General features: G+C 33.6%; 1 protein-coding gene across 7 annotated transcripts in view; it reads left to right on the top strand.

The window, feature by feature from the left end:
• Positions 1-24,198, top strand: part of CACNA2D1 (calcium voltage-gated channel auxiliary subunit alpha2delta 1) — a 486,450-nt gene that overhangs the window by 260,528 nt on the left and 201,724 nt on the right. For all 7 annotated transcript variants that reach the window (XM_039472910.2, XM_074379327.1, XM_074379330.1 and 4 more), the window contains exon 4: positions 6,948-7,007. In XM_039472910.2, the coding sequence (XP_039328844.1) occupies positions 6,948-7,007 (60 nt within the window). The remainder of the gene's footprint in view (positions 1-6,947; positions 7,008-24,198) is intronic.

Genomic DNA, 24,198 nt, shown 5'->3' with positions numbered 1-24,198 from the left:
CTTAGTTTCCCTGAGGGGTTTTGTCCGCCTCCAGATATTATCTTAGCTTTCTAAAGCCTTCAGCAAATAATTTCTCATACACCATTGACTGTAGTTTCACTGCTTAATCCAAACCTTGAAAGGGTGATGGGTTTCTTCTTAGATAAATCATTTCTCATGGAACTTGTGGAATTTCTCTTTGCAGGTAACCTATTAGCAAGAAGAATCAACAGTATCAGTATCAGATGATAGTTACATATTTTTAAAACATACATTTCCAACCAGTGCCTAAGGTTACAGATCAGTTTATTATCGTGATTGCTCTGTGTGGGGAAATTGGTCAGAAGAAGTGAGTAAGGTGAACTTCAAGTGACCTGTAATACTTTTTTTTCTTACATAAAGTTATAAAGCAAATATGAAGATCAAGGTGAATTCTGGGGTGGTAGGCCCCAGACTATTTGTTTCTGTGCTTTTCAATATTTTTACCCTCCCCAGTACCCTCCACCCCACCTCAAAAAAAATAGAGACCTGTAGCTAAATCTTGTCATTGGCTAATGACACTACTTTTAGAATCCTTCCTCTTCTTTGAGATGTTTGCATCATGATAAAAGCAGTACTTTAAAAAATGTATTTTCCATGTGGCAGGTGTCATGGAAATAAAATGAATAAAGCATGTATAATGTAACTATTGAGAAAGCATCTGTAAAACACAACAGGATACTGTGCATGAGTGTCTATGATGTGTATGGTATATGAATATAAGGTCCCTTTAGAAGCATAGTTTATAAAACTATGCCTTATATTTTTTATTCTGTAAATACTTGTATACAACAAGTCTTATTAAATATTTATTGAATAAAAGCAAACACACTAGACTTCCTGTCCTAGAAATAATTCTCCCCGCGCCCCTTCCCCCAGCAGTAAGGATGTGTATTTACCTAGTTACTACAATTATTGAATCTTGAAATGTGCCAGCGTTAACTCATCTTGGTTAGTCTGTTTACATTTTATAACTTTTAATTCTCAAATTGCAGTTTCCAGTCTGGCTTCTTTAGCTAACAGAGCATCTTCAAAGTACCAATAATGTTTCTTCATAGAAACAGTTTTAACAATCTGTAAGCACAGCACATGTGATTTTAAATGATACAGAGCAATTTCTCTGTACATTAAAATTTTCATAGTAAAATGCTTGTTCGCTAGGATATAACAAACTGTTAGAAGCCTTTGGTAGAATTCTGCTGGACATATATGTTTTTATGAATTTAAATAAACTACATTATTTCCCATTATCTGGTTAAGGTTATGGGAAAAGAACAATTCACCTTTGTGATGGAATATTATACTAAATATTCATGGAAATGTTACGCTGTTATGTCTGTTGAGGTCTTCAAGACTTCCCATCAGCATAAGAAATGCTGAAGAAATGTCATGCCTTGCCTATCCCCTTCCCTGACCTTCAGAAAAAATAAGTTGTCACAGGCAGAGCACAATGATCTTCTTTGCTTTCTTATTGTATTTGTGGCAAAAAATAACATTGAACTTATTTTACTGAACTGAACTGTTGTATTCCCTGAATTGCATATATGGTTTTACAGACAAGAGCTTTTCTTCAGGGTAAAAAACAGTAAAAACATAGGGATCACTAGAATTTGTTTTCATTCATTTCACTCATATTTATGTGTTGAAGAGGTCATCGGTGATTATAGTTCTGACGTAGCCTACTCTGTGGGGTCATGTTTGTCAGGTTCAAATGGAAGCAAAACTTTACTGAGTTTCCATTATGCTAGATACATAATATATTAAGTAGAAAATGTAGGGTTAAAAAAATCCTAGATGCAAATAAATGTTAACTTTATTACCTAAAATTTTATTGTTAGTGTAAAGCAGCACCAGAATTGGAAACCAATCTGTCTGATTTACAAGTGCATGTTCATTATACCATAGCTCCAAAGTAATTGATTGTACCTGTAGGCTTTTCTTTCGAATATTGAAGTCTGTTAATTCATCTAAGTCTCCTATTTTCAGTAGGTATTGTTAGAAAATTCAAATGATAATCCTGATCCTTTTGATATGCTAAGAACCTTTTTTTGAAGATGGCAGGTAAAACTCCTAGAGTGATAATTGAATTGTCAACATAGGTATAATACAAAAATTTGCTAATCCTTATTGGGTGTTAACTGTTTGAACATTAATCACATAACTCATGCATATTTTATTTGGATTAGCTATTGTAGCTCTCTATTACCCTTTTATTAAAAAGGAAAATCTTGACTTGCATTAGCTGAAGAAATTGTTTTGGAATGTAGTGATACTTGTTTAAATGGTGTCTGTAAGTCAAATCTTGGTATTTAAACATGAGCCTAACTGAACTGTTACGTGATCTCTGATGGTTTCTTTTTAAAGCTATGAAAAGAAAATTCCTCAAAATTTCAGAAAGCAAATTTTATCTTTAATTTGCAATAAATTTGCATCTATGAAACAAATTACAGGTATGGAAAATAGTCCATTTTTGGAGAAATATATGTGGATATTGATTAGGTTGGTAGAATTAAATGTCTTTATATACTGTATAATTACACAGCTTTTATTAGAAGTTCATATCACCTGACAGAAGTCAATGCTAATGGAAAAGATAAAGATATGACAAAAAGTAAAGGTTGAGAATGAATAGACCTTCAAGGGAGCTGATCTTTCTCTGATCTGATAAAACCTCTTCCATTCTCTATCCTTCCCCCTGCAGACCACTGCATCAGAAAAGTGTTTTTTACTGATTAGCAATAATCTCTCAGGATTTAAGGACAAGACCTTTAAAGATGGCTCCCAACTAAAATACGATTTTTGTTGTTGCTGCTGGTTTTGTTTTTCATTTTTTAGTAATTTCTAAAATTTTGCTGGTGATTTTTTTATGAACCTGAAATAGAATTCTTATGTTTTGGTTTTGATACTACTTAGTCTTCATATATACTGTGACAACACTTTTTGATGAGTTTTATGGGAATCTAAAGAATGACCTTGTGGAAGGAGTATAAGCTTTGGAGTCAGAAAGTTGAGGGTCAAGTCTATTTTGTTATAGTTGTAAGTCCTTAAAATCTTTATAGTGATTTTTAATTTTAAATGTTTAAACATTGGTTTGAACATTTAAAACCAATGTATCCATGCATTCCTAACATCTACTACTTTGTATAAATACTTGATATCTAAAATATTTTCATATATACACATGGTATCTCATTTACAATAAAGCTATTTAATAAACCTTGCTGAATATCTTAATATTAGCAGAATTAAGTTTCAAATTTTTCTCACATGGATTCATTGTAAGCCAGGTTGTTTATTTCTGTGTGGTGCTCAGTCTGCTTTTAAGGTCTGATACTATATTATACTGTGCCATAAATTAGAAGTTTTCTTTCTCTGAAGTAAGTTATTGTTACAGGATATACTTATTTAGCCAACTATGGAAACAAGGATGTTCTATTGAACAGATACTCACATTTTATAGGATACTTTATGTCTCTTTTTAATTTTTTTTTTTTTTTTTTTTGAATCAGGGTCTTGCACTGTAGCTCAGGCTGGAGTGCAGTGGTACCATTATAGATCACTGTAACCTTGAACTCCTGGACCCAAGTGGCCCTCCTGCCTCAGCCTCCTGAGTAGCTGGGATTATAGGCTTGTGCTACCCTGCTAGGCTAATTTTGTTATTTTTTTAGAAATGGATCTCATTATGCTGCCCAGGCTGGTCTTGAACTTTTGGACTCACCAAAGAGATTTTCCTGCCTCACCTTCCTAAGCCTTGGGATTATAGGCATGAGCAATGCACCTGACATTTATCAGACTTAATACAATTCACCTGTGGCATTTAATGGTAGCTCATTAGCTTTAAAAATGAAATGTCATTTGACCATAACAGAAAGAAGTTTATTAAAGGTTTAAAGTGTCTAGAAGACATGTCAGTTTTAAGTAATGACCAGCTGGTTATTTGCTGCAAGAAATACCATCATCCAGTGACTGTTGAGTCTAGTCCCAGGATAGACTAAGCATCTAAAATTTAGTATTATATGCTTTCCCATGAAATTTCCTAGGTAACAACATTTATTAATTTCTTCATGAACAATAAGTAAACAGGAGTAGATTTTTCATGATTATGTATTTCAAACCTGGGGATATGAAATTTAGCAACTTTCAAGCTTCAGACTAGCTTTTACAAATACATGTCTTTGGTATACATAACTTCATGCCTTTATGTTTCTAAAGTTTTTTTCAGAATCTTGCAATCCATGGCATTTACTTTATAAAATTAGTGTTCAAAATACATAGATTATAAATCTGATTTGGACTCTTTTCCTCCTAGGGATTTGCATTATAGTTTGTTGCCATTGTTATTCTGTTTCTCTGAAAATAGTTAACTATGATGATTACTGTCATTATAACTTATTAAACATGGATTATATTTATGGTATAAGCCAAGTGATTCTGGGACAGATCAGTCAAATTGCACTTGCTCATGCACTCCCAAGGAGGAAAGATCTTGGTAGAGTTGCAATTGCTACCTTGGAAACTGTGCATACTATGTTTTGTTTGGTGAAATAGCTTCTTCCTTATGTGTATTGTGAAGGAAAATTTTAATATTCTTCTCTAAGACACAAAGACATTTTAGACTTCTAATAATTAATCTTAAAAAGTTTAGTGTTTTGTGCAGTATTTTAAGTTCCAAAAATAATTTTTTTTTGTCTCATACTTGTAAGCGTTTAGTTATTATTATACTGCTTTTTAAAACTAGGGGAAGGTTTATGTTGTGAATTTTGTCAAGACCACACCTTTGACCAAGCAGGATGGCTTATGCTTGCAATACCAGCACTTTTGGAGGCTGAGATAGCAGGATCATTTGAGGCCAGGAGTTTGAGAACCCGTATTTATTTAAAAAAAAAAAAAAAGAAAGAAAAATCTGGGCTTCTTGACACACACCTGTAGTTCCAGCTACTTGGGAGGCTGAGGTGGAGTGATCACTTGAGCACAGGAGGTCAAGGCTACAGGGTTGCAGTGAGCTATGGTCACACCACTATACTCCAGTTTGGGAGACAGAGTGAGAGAGACCTTGTCTCAATACAAAGAAAGAAAAAGCCTTCATATTCATTTTCTTACTCCATCCTCTCTTTCTTTATCTTCCCATACTAAAGTGTTTCTGTAAAGAAGCTGCTTCCATTTCCATTCCCTTAGCCATTTTATTTTTTTGCTTCATTTGAATTTGAATTTGAGTTTCCAAAGGTATTACGATACAGTGTTACTGAAATGTATATGCTTGTCTTTTGGCTTTGCTGTTTAGTTTTTGTTTTCGTAGGGAGAGGTAACCTTCTTTTGTTTCCTCTACCTGGTACAATTTCTGACGTTTACTAGCTCCTTATATACTTTATTTCTGCCTAGTAGTGAGAACCAAAACCATTGTCCTTTTAGCACACTGTGGTAGATTTCCACTTAAATTTAGCTCAGGGACTCTTAAATTGGAATCTCCCGCTAGGCAATATTATAGAGTCACTGATAAAACCTATGTAATGGCTTAGAAAAATGAATAGATTATAATAAATCACAGGTATAGAAGCCAATACATTAATATAAAAACTGGTCTAGAAGGATGTTTACATTATTCTATGTAGACTAGACCTCCATAAGAAGAACTTATTCTGAGGAATAGTTCATAGATCGCTAACATCATGAATCAGTAAACCACCCAGATTTGTAATTTTTTAAACCTAACCTGATAATTTCTGTACCTTAATATGTGAGTTTAATACATTTGTTATATTTACTTTTCTGTTTGCTCAGTTCTATCACTATCTTCTAGCTGCATAATAAGGCAAGCCGCAAATAAACTCAACACTGCAGTATTTTCTCAAGGGGATCCAGGGAGAAAGCAGAACCACTGCTCTGAAGTTGATAGCTGACATATATATTGTTTACTGTGTGCCAGGCACTGTTCTAAGCACTTTATATATAATAATTGATTTACTCCTTTCAACAAGCCATGAGGCAGCCTTTCACATCATACAAATGAGAGAATGGGAGATGAGTCTTAACTTTTCCCAAGATTTCACAGCTAGTAATTTGCAAGGGCTGGTATTCAATTCAGGCCATCTGGTTCCCTATTCTATGTTCCTAACCATTAAATCTTACTGTCTTATGAAAGACTATCACATGAAGAACATCGTCATGAAGTTGAAAAACAAAAAGAGAACCCTAAAAGCTACTGGAGTAGGGAAAAAACAGTTTATCTATAAAAAGTGAGTAGCAGGGTGATAATAGCAATGTCATCTCCAACTGAACCTGATGGAATAGCATTTAAAAACGCTATGGGAAAATAAGTGGGCTTAGAATTCTTAACCACTTTAGCATACGTGATTGAAGGTGAAATAAAGCAATTTTCAATGCACAAATCCTCTATCAAAGATTATCACTGCAAAAACTACTAAAGATGTACTTCAGCAAAGAGGAAGTTATTTCAGCTTTTATAGCTTCTGGTGAAAACTCAATTATGTGATTAAGAAGCTACCTAGAATATTGTTTAGTGCTTATTCATCTCTCAGCATCATTTTTTTCTTAGAGAAATGTATGCTATAAAGGTATTTACTAAAAACATTATTCTACCAAAATTAATATACTCTAGTTTTTTTTCTAAAAACAGAAGTATTAGTCATTGAAAGAAAGCACTAATTGAGGACACTACAGCTGATAATGGCAGAGGAAACAAACTCAGTGGTATTTAATAATAGTGTATTATTTATATTGCTAAAGAGTAAATATAATACATCAACTTTAGTAGGTTAGATTACTAAATGATTTAGAATTTATGAATCATAAATAAGGATCCTCTTTTACTTTTTATGTCCTCATAATTGATGAGAAAGCCCAAGCATTTTATATAACAATTTCATATTATGTGGTCTTTTGAATTCTAAGATTTATTGTTTGTTTTTCAGCGCCTGGCGTTGGAAGCGGAGAAAGTCCAAGCAGCTCACCAGTGGAGGGAAGATTTTGCAGTAAGAACTTCTTTTAACTACTTGATTTCAGTAGCTTGACATAATTGTGTATGGATGATTACATTCATATTAAAATGAATATAATGATGAAATCTTATGATGATATGGGATTGAAAAATAACCCTACTTGTTGCTTTTGAAAGAAATTGCTTTTGAGTAATCAGGGCCAATTAAGTTGGCCAAAATATACTTTCTTATGTTCCATATTACAAAAAAAATTCCTTGAAATGTTCTCCCATAATTAAAGGTACATTATTTATAAAATGCATTAAAATACCATTACATTGTAATATCTGATTAATCTTTGTCAATATTATGAATATACAAGTTGAAAAAAGTTGCCTTTAACTACTTCGAGTTTGTAAGAAGCAGTATGCATATTAGAGTCACCTTGATGGTAGGCAACACGATGAAAGTGAGAATGAATGTATTAAACTTCTTAAAATTTAATTAGCTTCACTTTAGCTAGAAGTAATCTCTCTTCAACTCTGGCCTACTTTGAGAAATGCCAGCTGACATTAGCAGTTGCAGGTACTTTTTTTTTTTTTTTTTAATAAACTTGTTTTTTTGCACTAAGAGTTACTAGTTTATAGAAATAACAGAAATTCTCCTTGTGATAAGGTCTGCGCATCTAGTATCCTCTTATAGCCAAGAGACACAGTAAAAAAATCTTTCCTTAATCATTAGAAGGTACTTCTGTTATATTTCAATGATTACAGTTGTAGTGAAAAAAATCTTTATAATTTCTGATCACAGAAAACTTCCAGACAACTCATTTTGGTGATATAACAAACTCCCCTCCACCTTTGCATATTTAAAATAGGTTTAGAATGTAAATGATGGCTTAATTGTACTCCTTGCAAAGCAAAAGTCTCAAATTTGAAGGTATGTGGTTGTATTTCAATAGCCACTAAACTAAGGTTGAAGAATTAGCACTTCTTTGTGTTTATATGATTATGTTGAATATCAAAGGAAAATATATCAAATTATATTCACTTACATGATAATACAGTCTTCCATTCTTGATACTTGCGATATTTATTTTTACTATCTTTTTCACTAATTTATGTTAAAATACATAAATTAGTGGAAAAGATTTTTACTATCTTTACTTTATGTTAAAATACATAAATTAGTGAAAAACGTAGTAAAAATAAATAATGACAACTGCCAGTTTGTTTGATTCTCTGCTACACTGATCATATTACTTAAGTTGATTGGTGTTAATATTATGTAGGTATTGGCTTTGTCTACCGTCTTTATCATACATAGGTTAATGAAGATAAATTTGCTATCCATGACTTATTAAGGAAAAAAGTCAATGATTAAGCTAAAAACATAAGCTCCTAGAGCATTGAGCAAATGGTAAGCGCAGCTAGTGAATGAAGGGGCTTACAATATAGTTAGTTGCTTATAGATAAAAATGATTTTTTTTGTTTTTGCAAATAGGCAAAAAGCAAAACAAATCCAGTTAAATAAATAGGTTTGATTAACAACACTAAATATAAATTGCTCTTCCCTCATCTCCCACAACATAAAGCCTGCATGGTAAAGGCAGTGTAAAGTTATAACAGATGTACGGCTAGATCGTATTTTCCACCTAGCATGGAAGTAATACGCTTGGTGCTGTTTTAGTTGGAATCTTCAGTAATTCAGAGAACTCAAAAAGGACACACCAAATCAGCCTCTGAAATATATAGATTATATATTCACTGTTCAAAACACCCTTTTTCTTTGCATTAAGGTCATTTGGTAGTATTTTAAGTAGTCATTTATTAGTTGTATGTCTTTTTCACTTTTCTAAGAAGCAATAGTGTAGAAAAGAATAACTTGGCAAGTGGGTTTTTAGTAATGCCTCTATCACTGGTGTTGTTTTATTTATTGGTTGATTTCCAGACATAAGATTTTCTTTAGTAGATATATTGTAAACTCTTTAATATTGAGCTCATTAACACTAACATTTGGCAATGATTTTATTTTCTATATTGAGGTAATGGGTGACCACCAAACAAACATAACACAAAAACTCTTAAGTTCACTATTACCATATTTTATTGACTGTAAAAGTCATTCTATTTATTTGGTTTATGTGTAAGAAAAAGCCAATTAGCCAGGTGTGGTGACTCACACCTGTTATCCTAGCACTTTGGGAGGCCTAGGTGGGTGGATCACTTGAGGCCAGAAATATGAAACCAGCCTAGTCAACATGGTGAAATCCTCTCTCTACTAAAAATACAAAAATCAGCTGGATGTGATGCTGTGCACCTGTAATTCTAACTACTTAGGAGGCTGAGGCAGTAGAATCGCTTAAAAGCAGGCTGTGGAGGTTGCAGTGATCCAATATTGCACCCCTGCAGCACTGCAGCCTAGGCAACAGAGAGAGATTCCCATTCCCCTCTTAACCCTAGAAAAAAACCTCCTAAATTATGAAGCATCAGCAATTGTATACTGTATTCTTAGAGATGTCAAAATGTGCAAAAAATTATCTTGAAATGTAACCCCTGTTATCTACAATATCAGTGCTTATATCCACGTAGCAGTTATGCTAAAAGAACATTGTGCAAGAGGACAAATCAGTCCCACAATGATAAAGCCATTACTAAATCTTCTGTGATCAAATAGAAAATGAATTGTTTGCCCAGTAAGTATTAGGAGTTCTTAGCAAATAGTGGTCACCATGTGGGAGAATTCTTGAACAAATTCTGTTCCTAATTTCCCCGTGGCTACCTCACAGTTGATTTAGGGCCGACAACATACTGATTGACACCAAAAGAGACTGAAAGGAAAAACAAGTTAGACCACTTTAGAGACCTGTCAGCTGATTTCCTGAGCATCCTTCCTGAAGGACTGTGAATGATAGTGACAGGACACACGTCTGTCACAGTTTGCACACTGAGAATTGCTACTTCCCATATCTTACCTTGGCAGCCACACATAGTCTTTATGATAGCCCTTCTCTTTGAAATGCCATAGAGTAATAGGACATTTAGATAGTGGTAGTTTTTGTGCTTGGAGATTAGAACCTGAATGAAGATTATCTAATGTTAAGACTGAAATAAGTAAAAAGTACAAAATAAAACACTCCCCTCAGCCTTTTTTGTTCCTAATAAACTGGATGGTGCTTTAGTACACAGATACAGCAACGTTAAATAAATCCTTCAAGACTAGAACAGAATACAGTTCAAATTCATTATTGGAAATTAGAAATCATTAACATTAAATCTCTTATTTTGTGAAAGCACACAAAACAATTTTAAATTTTCTCAGTATTTTCAGCAAACATTTAAAAATGTTTAATTTGAAGTTAAATGCTACCATCTTTGAAAAGTTCCTTTTATAATTCTTTGATTTATAATTTCAATTATAATTTATTTTTAAGATATTTAACAATATGCATTGGTGCGATATTTCTTTAATGCCATCCTTTAATAATTTAACAAGATGATTTAGAAGGCAGACATAATTTCCTAAAAGGTACATTAACATTTCAAAGAGAAATATAATATTCTGATTCTTCCTCAAGTGTAAGTAGGCAAGTTTCATTAATATTACTTAGGCAAAATGTTGATTAACATTCTCTACTGTGTAATGTAGAGAAATCTCATGAACAACAGGAACAAAAGGCAAAGCACTAATATGCTGGCAGCAACAAAGGGCTAATGCAATTCACACTCTCCCTCAGCTCCATTCAATTCCCAACTGAATATACAGTTGAGGGAACAAAGGATGTACACTCTTAATGGATTAAGATTTATGTGGTCACGCATTTACAAGTTCAAACTAATATTTGTAAATAAGCTATGTCTACCAGCTGCCTTCCAGGTCTCCCTACAACTTATGGATGGGTGTTAAAAGGTGACATTTCATGTCATTTATGATGGACAAATTATTCTATTAAGGGCAGGTGGGAGAAGCCAAGAAGAGCTTGGAAAGCTAATTGTTCCGCATGAAATAATTGCTATTTCTACCAAACAGATCTTTTCCAATTGCATTTGAAATCTCATTTGATTGCATTGCAATGGTTGGTTAACTAAAGCAATTTTGTTTCCAACGAAGCTTGCAATATTAATTGTACTTACACATGTATAAACATAAGGGGTGCCTAATTTGTATTTTAATAAGTAGGATCTTTATGTATGGCTTATTAGTACCAGCTTGTTACTTTGCAGGCAGAGTACAGATATTGGCCAGTAAATAAAACATTTGAAGAGTCCCTTTTAGCTTCAGCTTCACAGACAAACTGAAATGTTTCTAGTGAAGTTGTACGTTATTGAGTGGCAGTCAGGCTAAATTACTTCTCCAATTATAGCTTTAATTTTATAATATAAAAAATAAATCTGCCAAATCCTATTCTGAAATGTTGATATTTTAAATTTTGTGTTTATGTGAGTTAAACTAATAGGCACTGGCGTTATGTATTTAATTATTTCATCTATCCTTATTCATTTCATGAAATTATGTCATTCTTATTGATTGTTGCAGAAACAGTTGTGAATATGTGAAATACGAAAACACTTATTTGTTTTGCTTGTCATTGAAGACACACAGTCACTTGGTTTGAGGTCTTGGATATGAAGGAACTGACTTTTAGGGTTAAAAAGTGAAGGTGTAGCATTGCCTTAATGACTGAATAAGTGAATTTTAATAGACCACCAAAATTATTGTAGGTTCTGGCTTTGTTTAGTCTTTCTTAGTTCCCACCTTTGGTTGAAGTGCCCTTTTGAAATCAAAAGTTTGTGTATTTTAATGTTTTTGCAAGATTTCTGCTATGTAGGGAAACAGTTTTTTATTACAGCTTTTTAAGAGTCTTGAGACTTTCTTTTCATCATCAAGATAGATTAAAAGGAGCCATCATGCAAAACTGATTTATCCCAAAATTCTGGGAAACCAATGTAATAGAAAGGAGTCAGGCATATTTGTGGTGACTTACTGTTTTTGTTCATGCATACATATAAATGCCATGGTAAGAGTATTAGAACAACAGCGTAAAAAATACTAATGATGGGCTTTAAGCTGTTAGTTATATGGGTGATAACCCATCTGTTTTGTTTTATATATTGACAAGAAGCAAATCATTAATTACCTTGCCAAACACTGGTTTCATAGTTAACAATTTTTAATATTTTCTAATAATTTCACTGACCTCACTTTCTAGTATTTCTATTAAAGCCAAAGTGACAATATTATGTGATAGTACAGTAGGAGCCCCTGCAGTCAGATGTCATGATGATATGTCCTGTGTTAATGCAAATGTAGGTATAAATGGGGGGGGGGTAAACGTCTTCTTTCTCTCCCTCCCCTTTCCTCTCAGGACAAGAACCCCCAACTTAGGAAATGGTAAGATAGAAGTGGTTCTCTATATTTTCAGGACCAATCTGCTGCCTCAATATCCTGGGATTGAGTTGATAAAAATAGTGCTAAATTACTGGGAGATTCCTGGAATTGCTGCCAGTGTTGTAAAAATTTCAGCCATGCAGCACACCCAGTATCCTCCTCATTGACGTTTAGGTGGGGGTAGATTACTGCCACCAGCTGGTACCAAATTGCAGCTGTCAAAAGAGGGTTTTTTGAACACCAATTTCATTAGCCTTTCTGGAACTTGAGCTGCATTTTATTAAAATATTTGTATACTGCTTATTTGCATTAAAATGGTAGCGTACTGTATTTCTGAACTGCAAAATAAAAAGATTAAGGAAAATATATAAGCATTGTAAATTACTGCAATTTTCATTTAATGCATAATCTAAGAAGATTTACTCCATGTATGTTTTCGTCCATTTCACATCCTTGTTCAAAAATCTTCAGTGACTCTCCATTTATTGATAGCATATACTTAGGGTATACTAAGCCATTTATCATCTGGCCCCATCTACCTTTTCTAAATTTTGTATTGCATAATCTCTCCAGTAGCTATTACTGCTGTCCTGAAATTCTAAGCTCAAAGCAGAGTAAACTACTAGACATTTCCCCAGAACAATATTCTTCTCTTTACCGTCAGACCTTTTGATAATCTCTGCCTAGAAATCTCTTCTCTCTCACCAGTTTCCTTATATTGATCAGCCAATGTTAGGTTTCTTGTCTAACAATGCTCTTTCTGTTTTATGTGCTCCCCAATGCCCAACATATATTTAATTCAAGTATATCCTCACTGTATAATTTTACTTTCTTCACATTTTTAACTGCTAAAATACAAACTTCTTGGGGATAAAACTGTGGCTAATGCATTACTAAGAAAACCATAGTCTAGTGCAGTATATGACAGAGTAGCCTGTATAAAATTTTTTAATTAAAAAATAATTACTTGTAGTATTAGAGTATCTGTTTTTGCCTGTAGGCATTATTGACAGTATGACTGTGGAGATAATGAAAATTTGTTTGAATGGCACTTGTGTATGTCTGAATATATTTGTACACAGCTTTGGTATAGCTATGGAGCCTTGTTCTTGGAGTTATGCACATAGATTTTAGCTCTGCTAACAACTTGCTGTGAACTTTTAGCAGGATAATAATCTATTTGAATATTATTTTTTTAAATCTAAAAACTCTTGGCTTTATTAATTCCAACAGCGTAATTACTGTAAGATGCTTGATAATTGTCTTTCTCTGCTGCTGTGAGCACTCTTTCTCTTCCAAGGAAAATATTTCTAGAAACCCCAGGGTTTATCTCAGGTGTTCTCAAGCAAGTTGGCACCATCTCTCCATGGATATTTGCCTAGTCTAGTGAGCATCTGCCAGCTCCCATTACTGTTGTGCTATATTTGCCATCACAGCATCCCAAATTGTGAAGGCTTTGAGCTGGATTCAGTGTGCTCTATGCAAAAATGGGGTAAATGCCCCTGTTTTCAACCCAAGAGGTTTTTCATAAGAGACCTCAAGCTCTTTCTCATACTACCTGTGTCACAAAGTTCTGAAGAAAATGATTCATTTATCATTTATTTAATCATTCTCTTTATAAAGGCAGAAACAGCTTTCTTGTGTGTCTTTATTTCTTACTTTATCCTTAGTCTTTTCAACATCCCTGGGATTTCTTGTCCACCTATTTCTGCTACTTTAGGGAACATCATCAGTTGATCTCTAGAAACCAAATACGTGAAAAGAGATTCCTGATAATTTGCCAACTCCAAACATACATTGTCATCATTCAGGTTGAGTCTAAGGGACTCTCTTGGTGTATACTTTCGTATCTCCAAAAAGTTGTTTTTAAATTAAATGAGATTATTTATATAAATATGCCTAAAATTTTGGAAAGTCTTGAAAAATGATGATTTTAATATAGAGGCACTATCTCCTTTCAGATGTATTTTTTCAAAGAATTTGGAGAATGTGGAGACTAAGACATATTTTCATCGTCAGTCCCTGAGGACAGAATCTGGGGGAAATAACTGTATTCCCAGAGATAATGCTTTTGTGAAGAATAACATCAGATGCTGGAATCATTCCCATTTATTCTCATTATAGATATATAAATGGCTTTGCTAACATGACCGTGGTAAAGAGAAAATGTTCCAGGCCTTGAAGACCTGGCCTGAGAATTTTCTTCCTAAAGGGTTGACACTACAGTAAAAATTGAAGTTTTAAAATAAGGAAGCAAAGTATGAGGCACAGATGATTAATATAGTCATAGGGTTCAGTCACTAGTGGAATACGTTTTGACATTGGGAACTATCCAGGAAGGCTGACCCTGGGGACTGAGGGCTTGGTAGACTGGCTTCAGTGAAGAAAGACTATTTGTCCAGAGTGCTGAAAAGGGTGTGGATTGGGGTTGAGAGAGTGGACATTGCAGCAAGAACTTTACTCAGAAAAGTTTTCTCTAAGTAGGAAGAAGATGCTTTTGAGAGGTCTCTTATGTAAACTTTTTTAAAAAGAAGAAATCCTAAAGAATATTCATTTACATTTTTCTTAAACAAGTTCTTAAGGAATTTGTAGCTGGATGTTAGTACTGGATTTGATTACATATTGGAGAAATTTTATAGAATGGAAGGGAATGACCGACTCTCCCCTGCTATGTAAAATGAACTTCTCTTTTAAAGCTCATGCCTTCTGTTGTTAGGCTGGTTTGGAAGGCTGGGAGATGACAAGATGATCTGTGGATTTCTTTCTCATGCTATCTTCTCTTTCATTAATCAAAAAGTTTTTTCACTTCATCTTTTCGTCTACATACATACCAGCTCCAGTGTCTTCCAACATTAAAAAAATATGTATTACCCCTTCTAGCTCTGCCACATTTCTTTGCTGTTTTATGCTGCAAAACTCCATGAGATATGTCGGTCTATGCAGTCTTACTTACACCTTTACTCAATGGCCAGCCCACTCCAGTCTGACTTTAAATTTCATCTGTGATGAAGCTCTTTGTTGTGGTTTACAGCTACTTACGTCATTAAATCGAATGAGCGTGTTCTATTTATCTTCACACTTGGTGTTTTTTCATCATTTTAGTGTGCCACTTACTATTTTTCCTTTCTTCAGACATTTCTCTTAGTTATCAGGAAACCCCACTTTCCCTGATTTCCTATTTCCCCACTACCCATTTCTTTTTAATCTTTTTTTAGTAACTTTTTCTTTACAGTACCTCTGTATCTTTGATGTTGTCTAAATTTGGGGCACAATCTTTGCCCTCTCACCTTTAATGCCCATACTCCTCCAAGGACACTTGATGCATTTTGTTGAATTTACATAGGATTCCACCCAAACCTCTTTTCTGTGCTCTAGGCTCATTTATCCATTGACATGCTTGCTGTTTTCGCTTACCTGTCTCACTGACATTCCCAGGTGAACTATTATTTCTTTTATTTTTCTCCATCAGTATCCTAATCTTCTGTTAAGTTTTGCATCTCAAATGATATTACTTTCTCTCCAGTGAATATAGCTCAAATTCAGGGGTTATTCGTAATTCCTCTCTCTGCTAAAACTCCACATGTAGTTTATCTGCAAATTTTGTTAATTTCAACTATAAAATTTATCAGGCAAGCATTCATTTCTCTTCATCTCCACTAATACAATCCCCCCCACATCAAATTTCTATTCTGCAGGCAGAATAATCTTGAGATTATTAATCAAATTATAAATCGGAGTCCACTCTACTATTCTTTGGAATCTGCAAACTTATTTCACAGAATTCTGATAATGAGGTTCAGGACATGCTACCCCAAAATATGTGAAGCTGAAGGAATCAAAACTGCAGAGACAAGGAGGTCTCTTTGACCTTCCCTCATGTCTTTCTGGAAGCAGGTCGTAAAACCCTCAGAGAAAGGAAGGAAAGGAATATCCTCATCTCTGAAAATACAGGTATACAGAGAAATATCTCTGCAAGTCTTGCTGAGTTTTCCCCAGCTTATCTTCATTGGTGCAAGCTTTTAAATCCAGTCAGACTTCTCCACAACTATCTGCTTCCCTATCAAACCTAGAATAAAAAATACACAAGATGCTCTGTTTCTTTGGGTCTTCATTTCCTCACAAAGGCTCTTGTGTCACATAAAACCTGTATTAAGTAAATATATGTGCTTTTCTGTTGTTAAACTGTTGTTGTAGGAATCTTAGCTGTGAACCCAAAATGAGATGAAAAGATTTATTTTTCCCTACAATAGTGACACAACATATACATAGGCAAATAAGATTTTAGTCAGTTAAATAGAAGAGAATGATGAAATTTTTTTTTTCTCGGAATTAAGAAACAATTTTATAGGATAGTAGAAAAGGCTGGGTGTAGTGGCTTACGCCCCTAATCCCAGCACTTGGGAGGCCAAGGCCTAAGGATTGCTTTAGCCCAGGAAGTCAAGATCAGCCTGGGCCATATAAGGAGAACTTGTCTTCACAACAAATTAAAAAATAATGTGGGCCTAGTAACACACACCTGTAGCCCCAGCTACTTGGGTGGCTGAGGTAGGAGGATGGCTTCAGCTCAGCAGGTCCCAGCTGTAGTGAGCAGTGACTGTGCTACAACACTCCAGCCTGGGTAATGGAGCATTTCTTCTCAACTTCCTCATACCTCCAAAATCTTAGGAAATTATTACTTTTACATTGTTAAGGTTTGTCTTATGTTCTATAATAATAGTTCCAACAGTATCCAATACTGATTCTATATTTGGATCAATAAAATTTTATCAGCAATACTTTTATGATCGCTCCTCCATTACCTTATTTCTTTGTTAATTTTTTTCTTTTTTTATTTCATAATTTGATTAGATTTTGTTATGTATGTTGACCAACGAGAGTGGTAGGGTGTCTAATCGGAGTTGTTATATGATTGAGAAAATCTGGCCTTTTCATTTTGGACTTGAAGGTTGCCTTGGCTAAGTATGTATTGTTTTTCTCAAAATTTGGGGACATTGTTTTACCGTCTTGTCATTCATAGTGTCCAGCTCATAGACTATTTCCAGCTCATGGACTCTTCCTAAATTGAATTTTTTTTTCTCACTGATTTCCTAATAATACATTTTTCATTCTTGAGATTGAAGTAGAAATAATAGATCTTATTTTTGATTGCTTGGTTTCTTTAACGTTTTCATTTTATTTCAGAGATACAATTTTTCTGCACATTTTTGAATATATGTGTGTGTTCTCCATCAGGAACATCACATTAATCGAGCTACATTTTCTGTTTTCCGTAACTGGTATTTTCTCATTATTAAAGTCTTTTTAAAAAAAATCTTCATCTTTGTCATTTCATTTTGCATGATATCCTAAGCCTGTCCCTGATGATGTCCTTTTCGTATGCATCTGTGCTTTGGCTGTTTTCATGCGTCTTTTTTCTTTATTTTGTTTTCATCTCATTTTTTTTCTCGGTATTCTCGCAGCTTCCTTGTCAACTTATATCAATTTATAACATCAGATTCTGAACCCCTTTATCTTTTATTTTCTTTCGGTTTTGGGGGCCATCTCTCATCACCATTTTGAAAACCAGATCTGTAATTTACCTGAGACTGAAGAATAATGGGTATTTCTTTTATTTTAGGATTTTATGTGTTTGGTTAGTTTTTCTTCTTTCACTTTTTGAAAAAAATGAATGTGGATGGATTCCTGAATCTCTGAATAAGCTAATGATTTGATGGGAGATGGTGAGGGAAGATTAAAAGGAGAAGATGCTGAGGTAGTTTGGCAACTTGGTGAATAGTCTCAAATATCTTACAAAGTATGCTTCCCTTCAAACATTCAGGCAATTTTTTAGTATTCAAGCAATCAGTAAGATTTAGGGCAAAAAGTTCTAAGTCATGGCTTTTCTTGCAGTATGATGATTACCACTTTTACTTTCTTACTGGGATTTATTTTGTTGTATGTTTTTCAGCTTGAATTTATTAGGAAAAGTAGAAAACTGCAGGTAGTCATAGAATTAGCTGCATTTTCAAAGCCAAAATAGGCAATGTCAACATAAGTATTCCTGAAAATATGTGCAGCATCTAATTAATCCCTAGATAGCTGCTGGCTATTCTAAATTTTGGTCTTAAATTATTAGAAAATATGTAGAAAAGAAAATACGAGGTAAACCAGTACAGTGACACAGATAGCAGAAAATACTCTGATACTTAAACAGATACCGTAAAGTTACCATTTGCACGAGATATACAACATAGACTATATTGTGCATCTGACTCTACTTTATTCAGTAGTATATTTGCCGCTTAACATAAAGTCTATCTTATTCTTTGAGCCGTGAAGTAACAAAACTATTGTGTTAGAAGTAACATATTCTAATAAGTAGGAACTGTGGTTAAGATGATAGTTTAGTCATTTTTCCATTGTGTTACTTTCAGCTAATTAATTAACTTGTAAACCATAGTTTCCTCATCAATAAAATAAGAGTAATATTGTTACCAATAGCACACATTATTTTGATACTTAATTGAAATTATTCACCTAAGACTTCACAGAGGCTTTTGATTAGACTCAAGCTTAAATAAAGGAAAAATTAATAATGTCACATTGTTTAGAAACTGATATTCCAGTGCAGGCTAGACAAACATAACGGAACTTTTATTAGCAATTGAATTTAGTTGTTTTTTTTTTCTTCCCTTTAGCTTGGTTTATATTTCTCCTGTTTGCCTTGTAGTAGAATCTGAAAACTGTCAGATATATATAGCAACCTGTCATTATCAAACACATTTCACATATACATTACCTATACATTTTATTGTGACTGATTATGTTAGCAAAAGTGCTAATTCCCTATTGGAACATATTTTTAAAGCTTTCCAAAATGAATACTCGTGAAATGTTAAGTAAGGAGGCCAGTACAGAATAAAAATATCCATTTTGATAAATTGTATTCTTGCTTTGTACAAATATATGTAAACATATGTAAGTTACATATTACAAATGAATGATATGTATATATTTACATTGATTCATTTACATATATTTGTACAAAGCAATAATATAATTTATCAAATGAATATCCAATTTGTCCATTTTGATAAATACCCATTTTATCAAAGTGGATATGTTTACATATATATTCAGCGTGCTGAAGACATGTTTTCATATGTAAACATATGCATGTAAATGCATATGCTTATTCAGCATGACTATTTTAAGCTCTAGAAATGTGCCTAAATCATTTCTGCAATCTTAGTGTTTGTATGAATCTTGGAATTTGTTACCTTAGAAGTCAACAATTGGTGAAATCTAATAAATTTCATATTTTCATACTTTTATTTGAAAATATGAGGTATTTATGTTCTGAGGGTTTTGGGTTTTGAAAATAAAGAGCATTAGCTACACTCAGGAGAGAATAGATTACAGAATGAAAATTATAATAAACTTAGAGTATATGTTTAGCCCTATTGCTAAATTCTTTTTTCATAATCCTGCATAATCTTTTTTCATAATCTAGTGAAAATGACTAGATCTTATATTCAAGATGACTTAAACCTACTTTTTTGGCTAGGAGGGAAATGAAATGACCTGACAAAGAGCATCAGTGTTTCTGTTATTTTCATATCATAGATGTTAATCCTGAGGCTTCCCAGAATTATGTCTGTTTTTACAGAGTTTTCTCTAAAGTTCTGATTTGTAAATTTAATAACCTAGGTTTTAATTCCCAAAGTTTCTTCTGTCTCGTAAGTCTTTGTTTGTGGTGGCAAGGGGTAATGATGGAATACATTGACAATGGTGGAAGAAGACATGGATAATTTTGATATACAAATCAGTAAAATCATATTATATGCCACTTTCATCAAACTGCACACAGAATAAACATGAAGAGGATGTTGTCAAAATTTAGATCATGGGATTCTCTGGTGTGGAGACTTTATATGGCCTACTGGATTTTATTTTTATTCACAGTACTCTGAAAATGTCAAGGATATTTCATTGATGATTATAAATTGTTGTAAGCCATCCTCTGTGACTCACAGTAAAAACAGCAATGACAAGAAAAGCCAAGGTCTAGCTACAAAAGCGTTGCTTGGCCGTGTTGCAAGTTTTGTGAGTTCAGAAAGATAGGCAATTGTAGCATAATTCATAGCTGTGACTGGGAGAGCCACAGAGCCGTATCCTTCAATGACTTTACATTTCTTTAGAAGATGTAAGATTCAAGGCTACTTGTTGAGCAACTTAAATACATCAAAATATTTTTATTTCACAGAATATAAAGCATCTCTTGTGTGGTTTGATAGGAAAAAGTCCAACCACATTTAACTCAAGAAAAAGAGAAATCTTAGCTTTTCATTTCAATTTACCTGTTCATCCCACTTCAAAAAAATTAAAAAATAGTACATGTTTAATAGTTTGTTATACTTGATATTATGCATACTGATCTCTCCTTTTTTTTTTAAATTGCATTTAGGTTTTGGATCTCTCCTTTATTAAAAGAAAATAAGTTTAATTTACTATTATAACTAAAAATCATAGTTCTTATTTATATACTTATAAAGATAATATGGTCAAATAAAATGGGAAAAATATATAATTTCCTCCTTTTAAACAATGTATTATTTGTGAATGTAGAGCAAAAGTTGATTACACAGAGAGAACTGTTTCTGAGTTGCTTCAAGATTGATTTGTCACTTTCTCCCATGGAAAAGACTGATCTATAGCAGTAGTTTAACTTTAATTGCTTTGAGGCTCCCTTGGAGTGGTATTTGTGACCCGCAGTTGGGTTATAAAGGGCTTCCTGCTGGGATAACTGATACCAAAAGTAAATAGAAGCCTAGAGTAAAGACAAGTCAACAAAACAAATACTTAAATAGCCATTATGATACTGATTGTGACTAAATTTAAAAGCAAGATTTTCTGAATTAAAGTAAAAGCATGGAAAATTAAGTTAATCATATGTATACCAAAATATTTCGTTTAATGTTATTTCAAAAATTGTGCTATTATCTAATTATATTTCATGTACAAATACTTTGGATCTTATATATTAACACCAAATCTTATGATGATATAAAAATTTGTAATTCCAAATCTACTTTTTAACTTTTAGTAAATTTAAATTTACAAGAATTAGGTATTTTACTTACCTTCTCATCTAGTGTTATTAATGTGTGACTATTAACAGTACCAAAGTGAATATGCTGAATACCATGCTGAATATATTTCTCAGCATGATTTATTGACTGTGCTTTTCCTCGTAATTGTCTGTTTCAGCTGCTCTTTGTGAAATCTTCAGTAATTAAGACAGTAATTTTTATACTCATTCTTCATGCTTATGAAATCTTATATTCTGTACTTTTTCACTCTTTGATTGCCATTTTTTAAAATGTCATCGGCATTACACTTTGGCTGGCTAGGAATAGGGAGATTTGAGGAAGCAGAGACCACTTGAGAGTCAAATCCAGCTTTGATGAACCAGTTTTCTGTTTGCTAATAGAAAAAAATACCATCTGGGAAGTTCCAGGAGGGAACATTTTTGTACAGAAGTTGAGAGACTTAGGATTTATTAATCTCACAGTTAAATATGCATGTTTATCAATATATTTATTTGCACAAACAAAAAATGGATGGTACATTTGTAGTGTTAACGTTAGTAAATGAGAGCATAAATATACTCTAGAGGAAGTAATCTGAGCCTTTGTGGTAGATAGATCTGAATTTGGATTTCATTTTTGGTATGTACTTACTTTGAGAAATTGGCTTAGCTCCCTGAATATCTGAATATCAGTTTTCTCATCTGCAAATTGTAATAATGTGTATCTTTTTAATATTTGTGGTGAGTTCTGTATCAGGTGGTGTATGAGTTGGTTCTTGCATTGCTGTAAAGAAATACTTGATACCGGGTAATTTAAAAAGAAAATGGGTTTAACTGGCCTGTGGTTCCATAGGCTGTACAGGAACCATAATGCTGGCATCTGCCTGGTTTCTAGGGAGGCCTCAGGAAACTTACGATTATGGCAGAAGGCAAAGGGGGAGCAAGGGCTCTCCTGTGGTGGGAGCAGGAGCAAGACAGAAAGGGGAAGAGGAGATACCACACACTTTACACAACCAGTTCTCCCGAGAACTCACTATCATGTGTGCAGCACCAAGGAAGTGGTGCTGAACCATTCATCAGAAGCTGCCCCATGATGCAGTCGCCTCTCACCAGGCCCCACCTCCAACACTGGGGGTTACAATTTGACATGAGACTTGGGTGGGGTCATAGATCCAAACCATATCAGCTGGTTTTCATACTGAATAATCAGTAAGTGGATAGATATAACATTATCATCATTGTTTATTCCTTTTTACTAGAGATGACTCTACAAAGACCAACTGGTAATCATTTTGTATAAAAGGCAAAATACTTTTACAATCTGAAGAGAAAACAATATGGCTTTCAGTTTTTGAATCAAATTTTATACCTCTTTAATTTCAGCACAGTTCTCTTTTTCAATATTTATGTGAGGATGTATTGGTGTTTTACAGGCATATGATATATATTTTCTTTTCATTTAAGTTCCAGGATACATGTGCAGAATGCATGGGTTTGTTACCTAGGTATACGTGTGTCACAGTGGTTTGCTGCACCTATTGACCTGACCTCCCCTTGTCCTTCTCCACACAACAGGCAGAACAGCGGTGCGTGTTCCCTGTGTCCTCGTGTTCTCACTGTTCAGTGCCCACTCAGGAGTGAAGTGCACACCATACCTTTCTATTAGCGGAAGGAAAATCGCGTGCCAGTTACCTCGGGGTGTTTTGTTCTCTGTACAAAACTCACATGCTTTTGAAGCATTTTGGTGTTCTGCTCCTAAATGTTTAAATTAAAAGTGATATCAGACTGTTGTCTTGCCATATATATGTGTGTGTGTGTGAGACCCACAGACATTATTTGAAGAATCTCTTTCTGTTTGTTGAGAACTACACCGATTATGTTTTCCATGGTCCTACAGGCTTTAGTTACAAGAAGAAGCTTATTGCTCATGGCAAAATCTCATTTATCCTTTTCATCAGACAGAATCATGCTAGCGATGATGATTTTCTTTTCTCCCAGTCTGTCAAGAAACGTAACACAAAATTTAATGCTTAATTACAGGATTACAAGCTCTGCAACAGTTATCTGTTTTCCTCTTCCAAAGTGTTTTTCTTTAAAACTATGACTGAAATATTTATTTTTAACTGCGCTGTTCATTGTTTTTTTGAACAGCGCAGTTAAAAATAAATATTTCAGTCATAGTTTTAAAGTTTTTTAATAGGTTTTTTAGTTTGCTCTAAGGGTAGAATTATACACCTTAGAACAATGATGCTTAGTGGGGTTGCTTGATGCAGGGAAGAATTTAGAGAACTTTTCATCAGAGCTTTTCAAATACAATTTTCTTGATATTTCTATACATAATCCAGTTATAAATTAATGACTGGTCAATTAAACATCAAGAAGTGGCCATACAAACCTATAGTTAAAAGCTTTAAGGCATTGGAATTTGTAGTCACGATGATTGTCACAAACATTTAGAGATTCTATTATACCCTTTTACATAATTAGTCAATTTTAGATACCACTTTAGATCCAAGGGTCTTTCAAATGAAGACTGGAGAAAAATGGTTAAATGAGCGACTAGATTGTACAATTGAGCATCTGCCTTCTATTTATGGAAACTGGAATTTGAGTTTGTAATGATTAAACTTATTAGAAATAAGATCTTAAAAACATTTTATTAATCGTATAATCTGTCACCTAGCTCTTTCAAGTTTCCTGTTTTGTTTATATATGACTAGTTTGCCTTTAGTTTCCAAATTTAAGTGTCTAGATTTTTTTAAATCTCAATTTTAATTCCTCATTAAT

This window comes from Saimiri boliviensis, chromosome 10, assembly GCF_048565385.1.
Source record: "Saimiri boliviensis isolate mSaiBol1 chromosome 10, mSaiBol1.pri, whole genome shotgun sequence".
Taxonomy (NCBI): domain Eukaryota; kingdom Metazoa; phylum Chordata; class Mammalia; order Primates; family Cebidae; genus Saimiri; species Saimiri boliviensis.
Note: the sequence above shows the minus strand (reverse complement) of the source record. Positions and strands in the feature narration are given on the sequence as shown.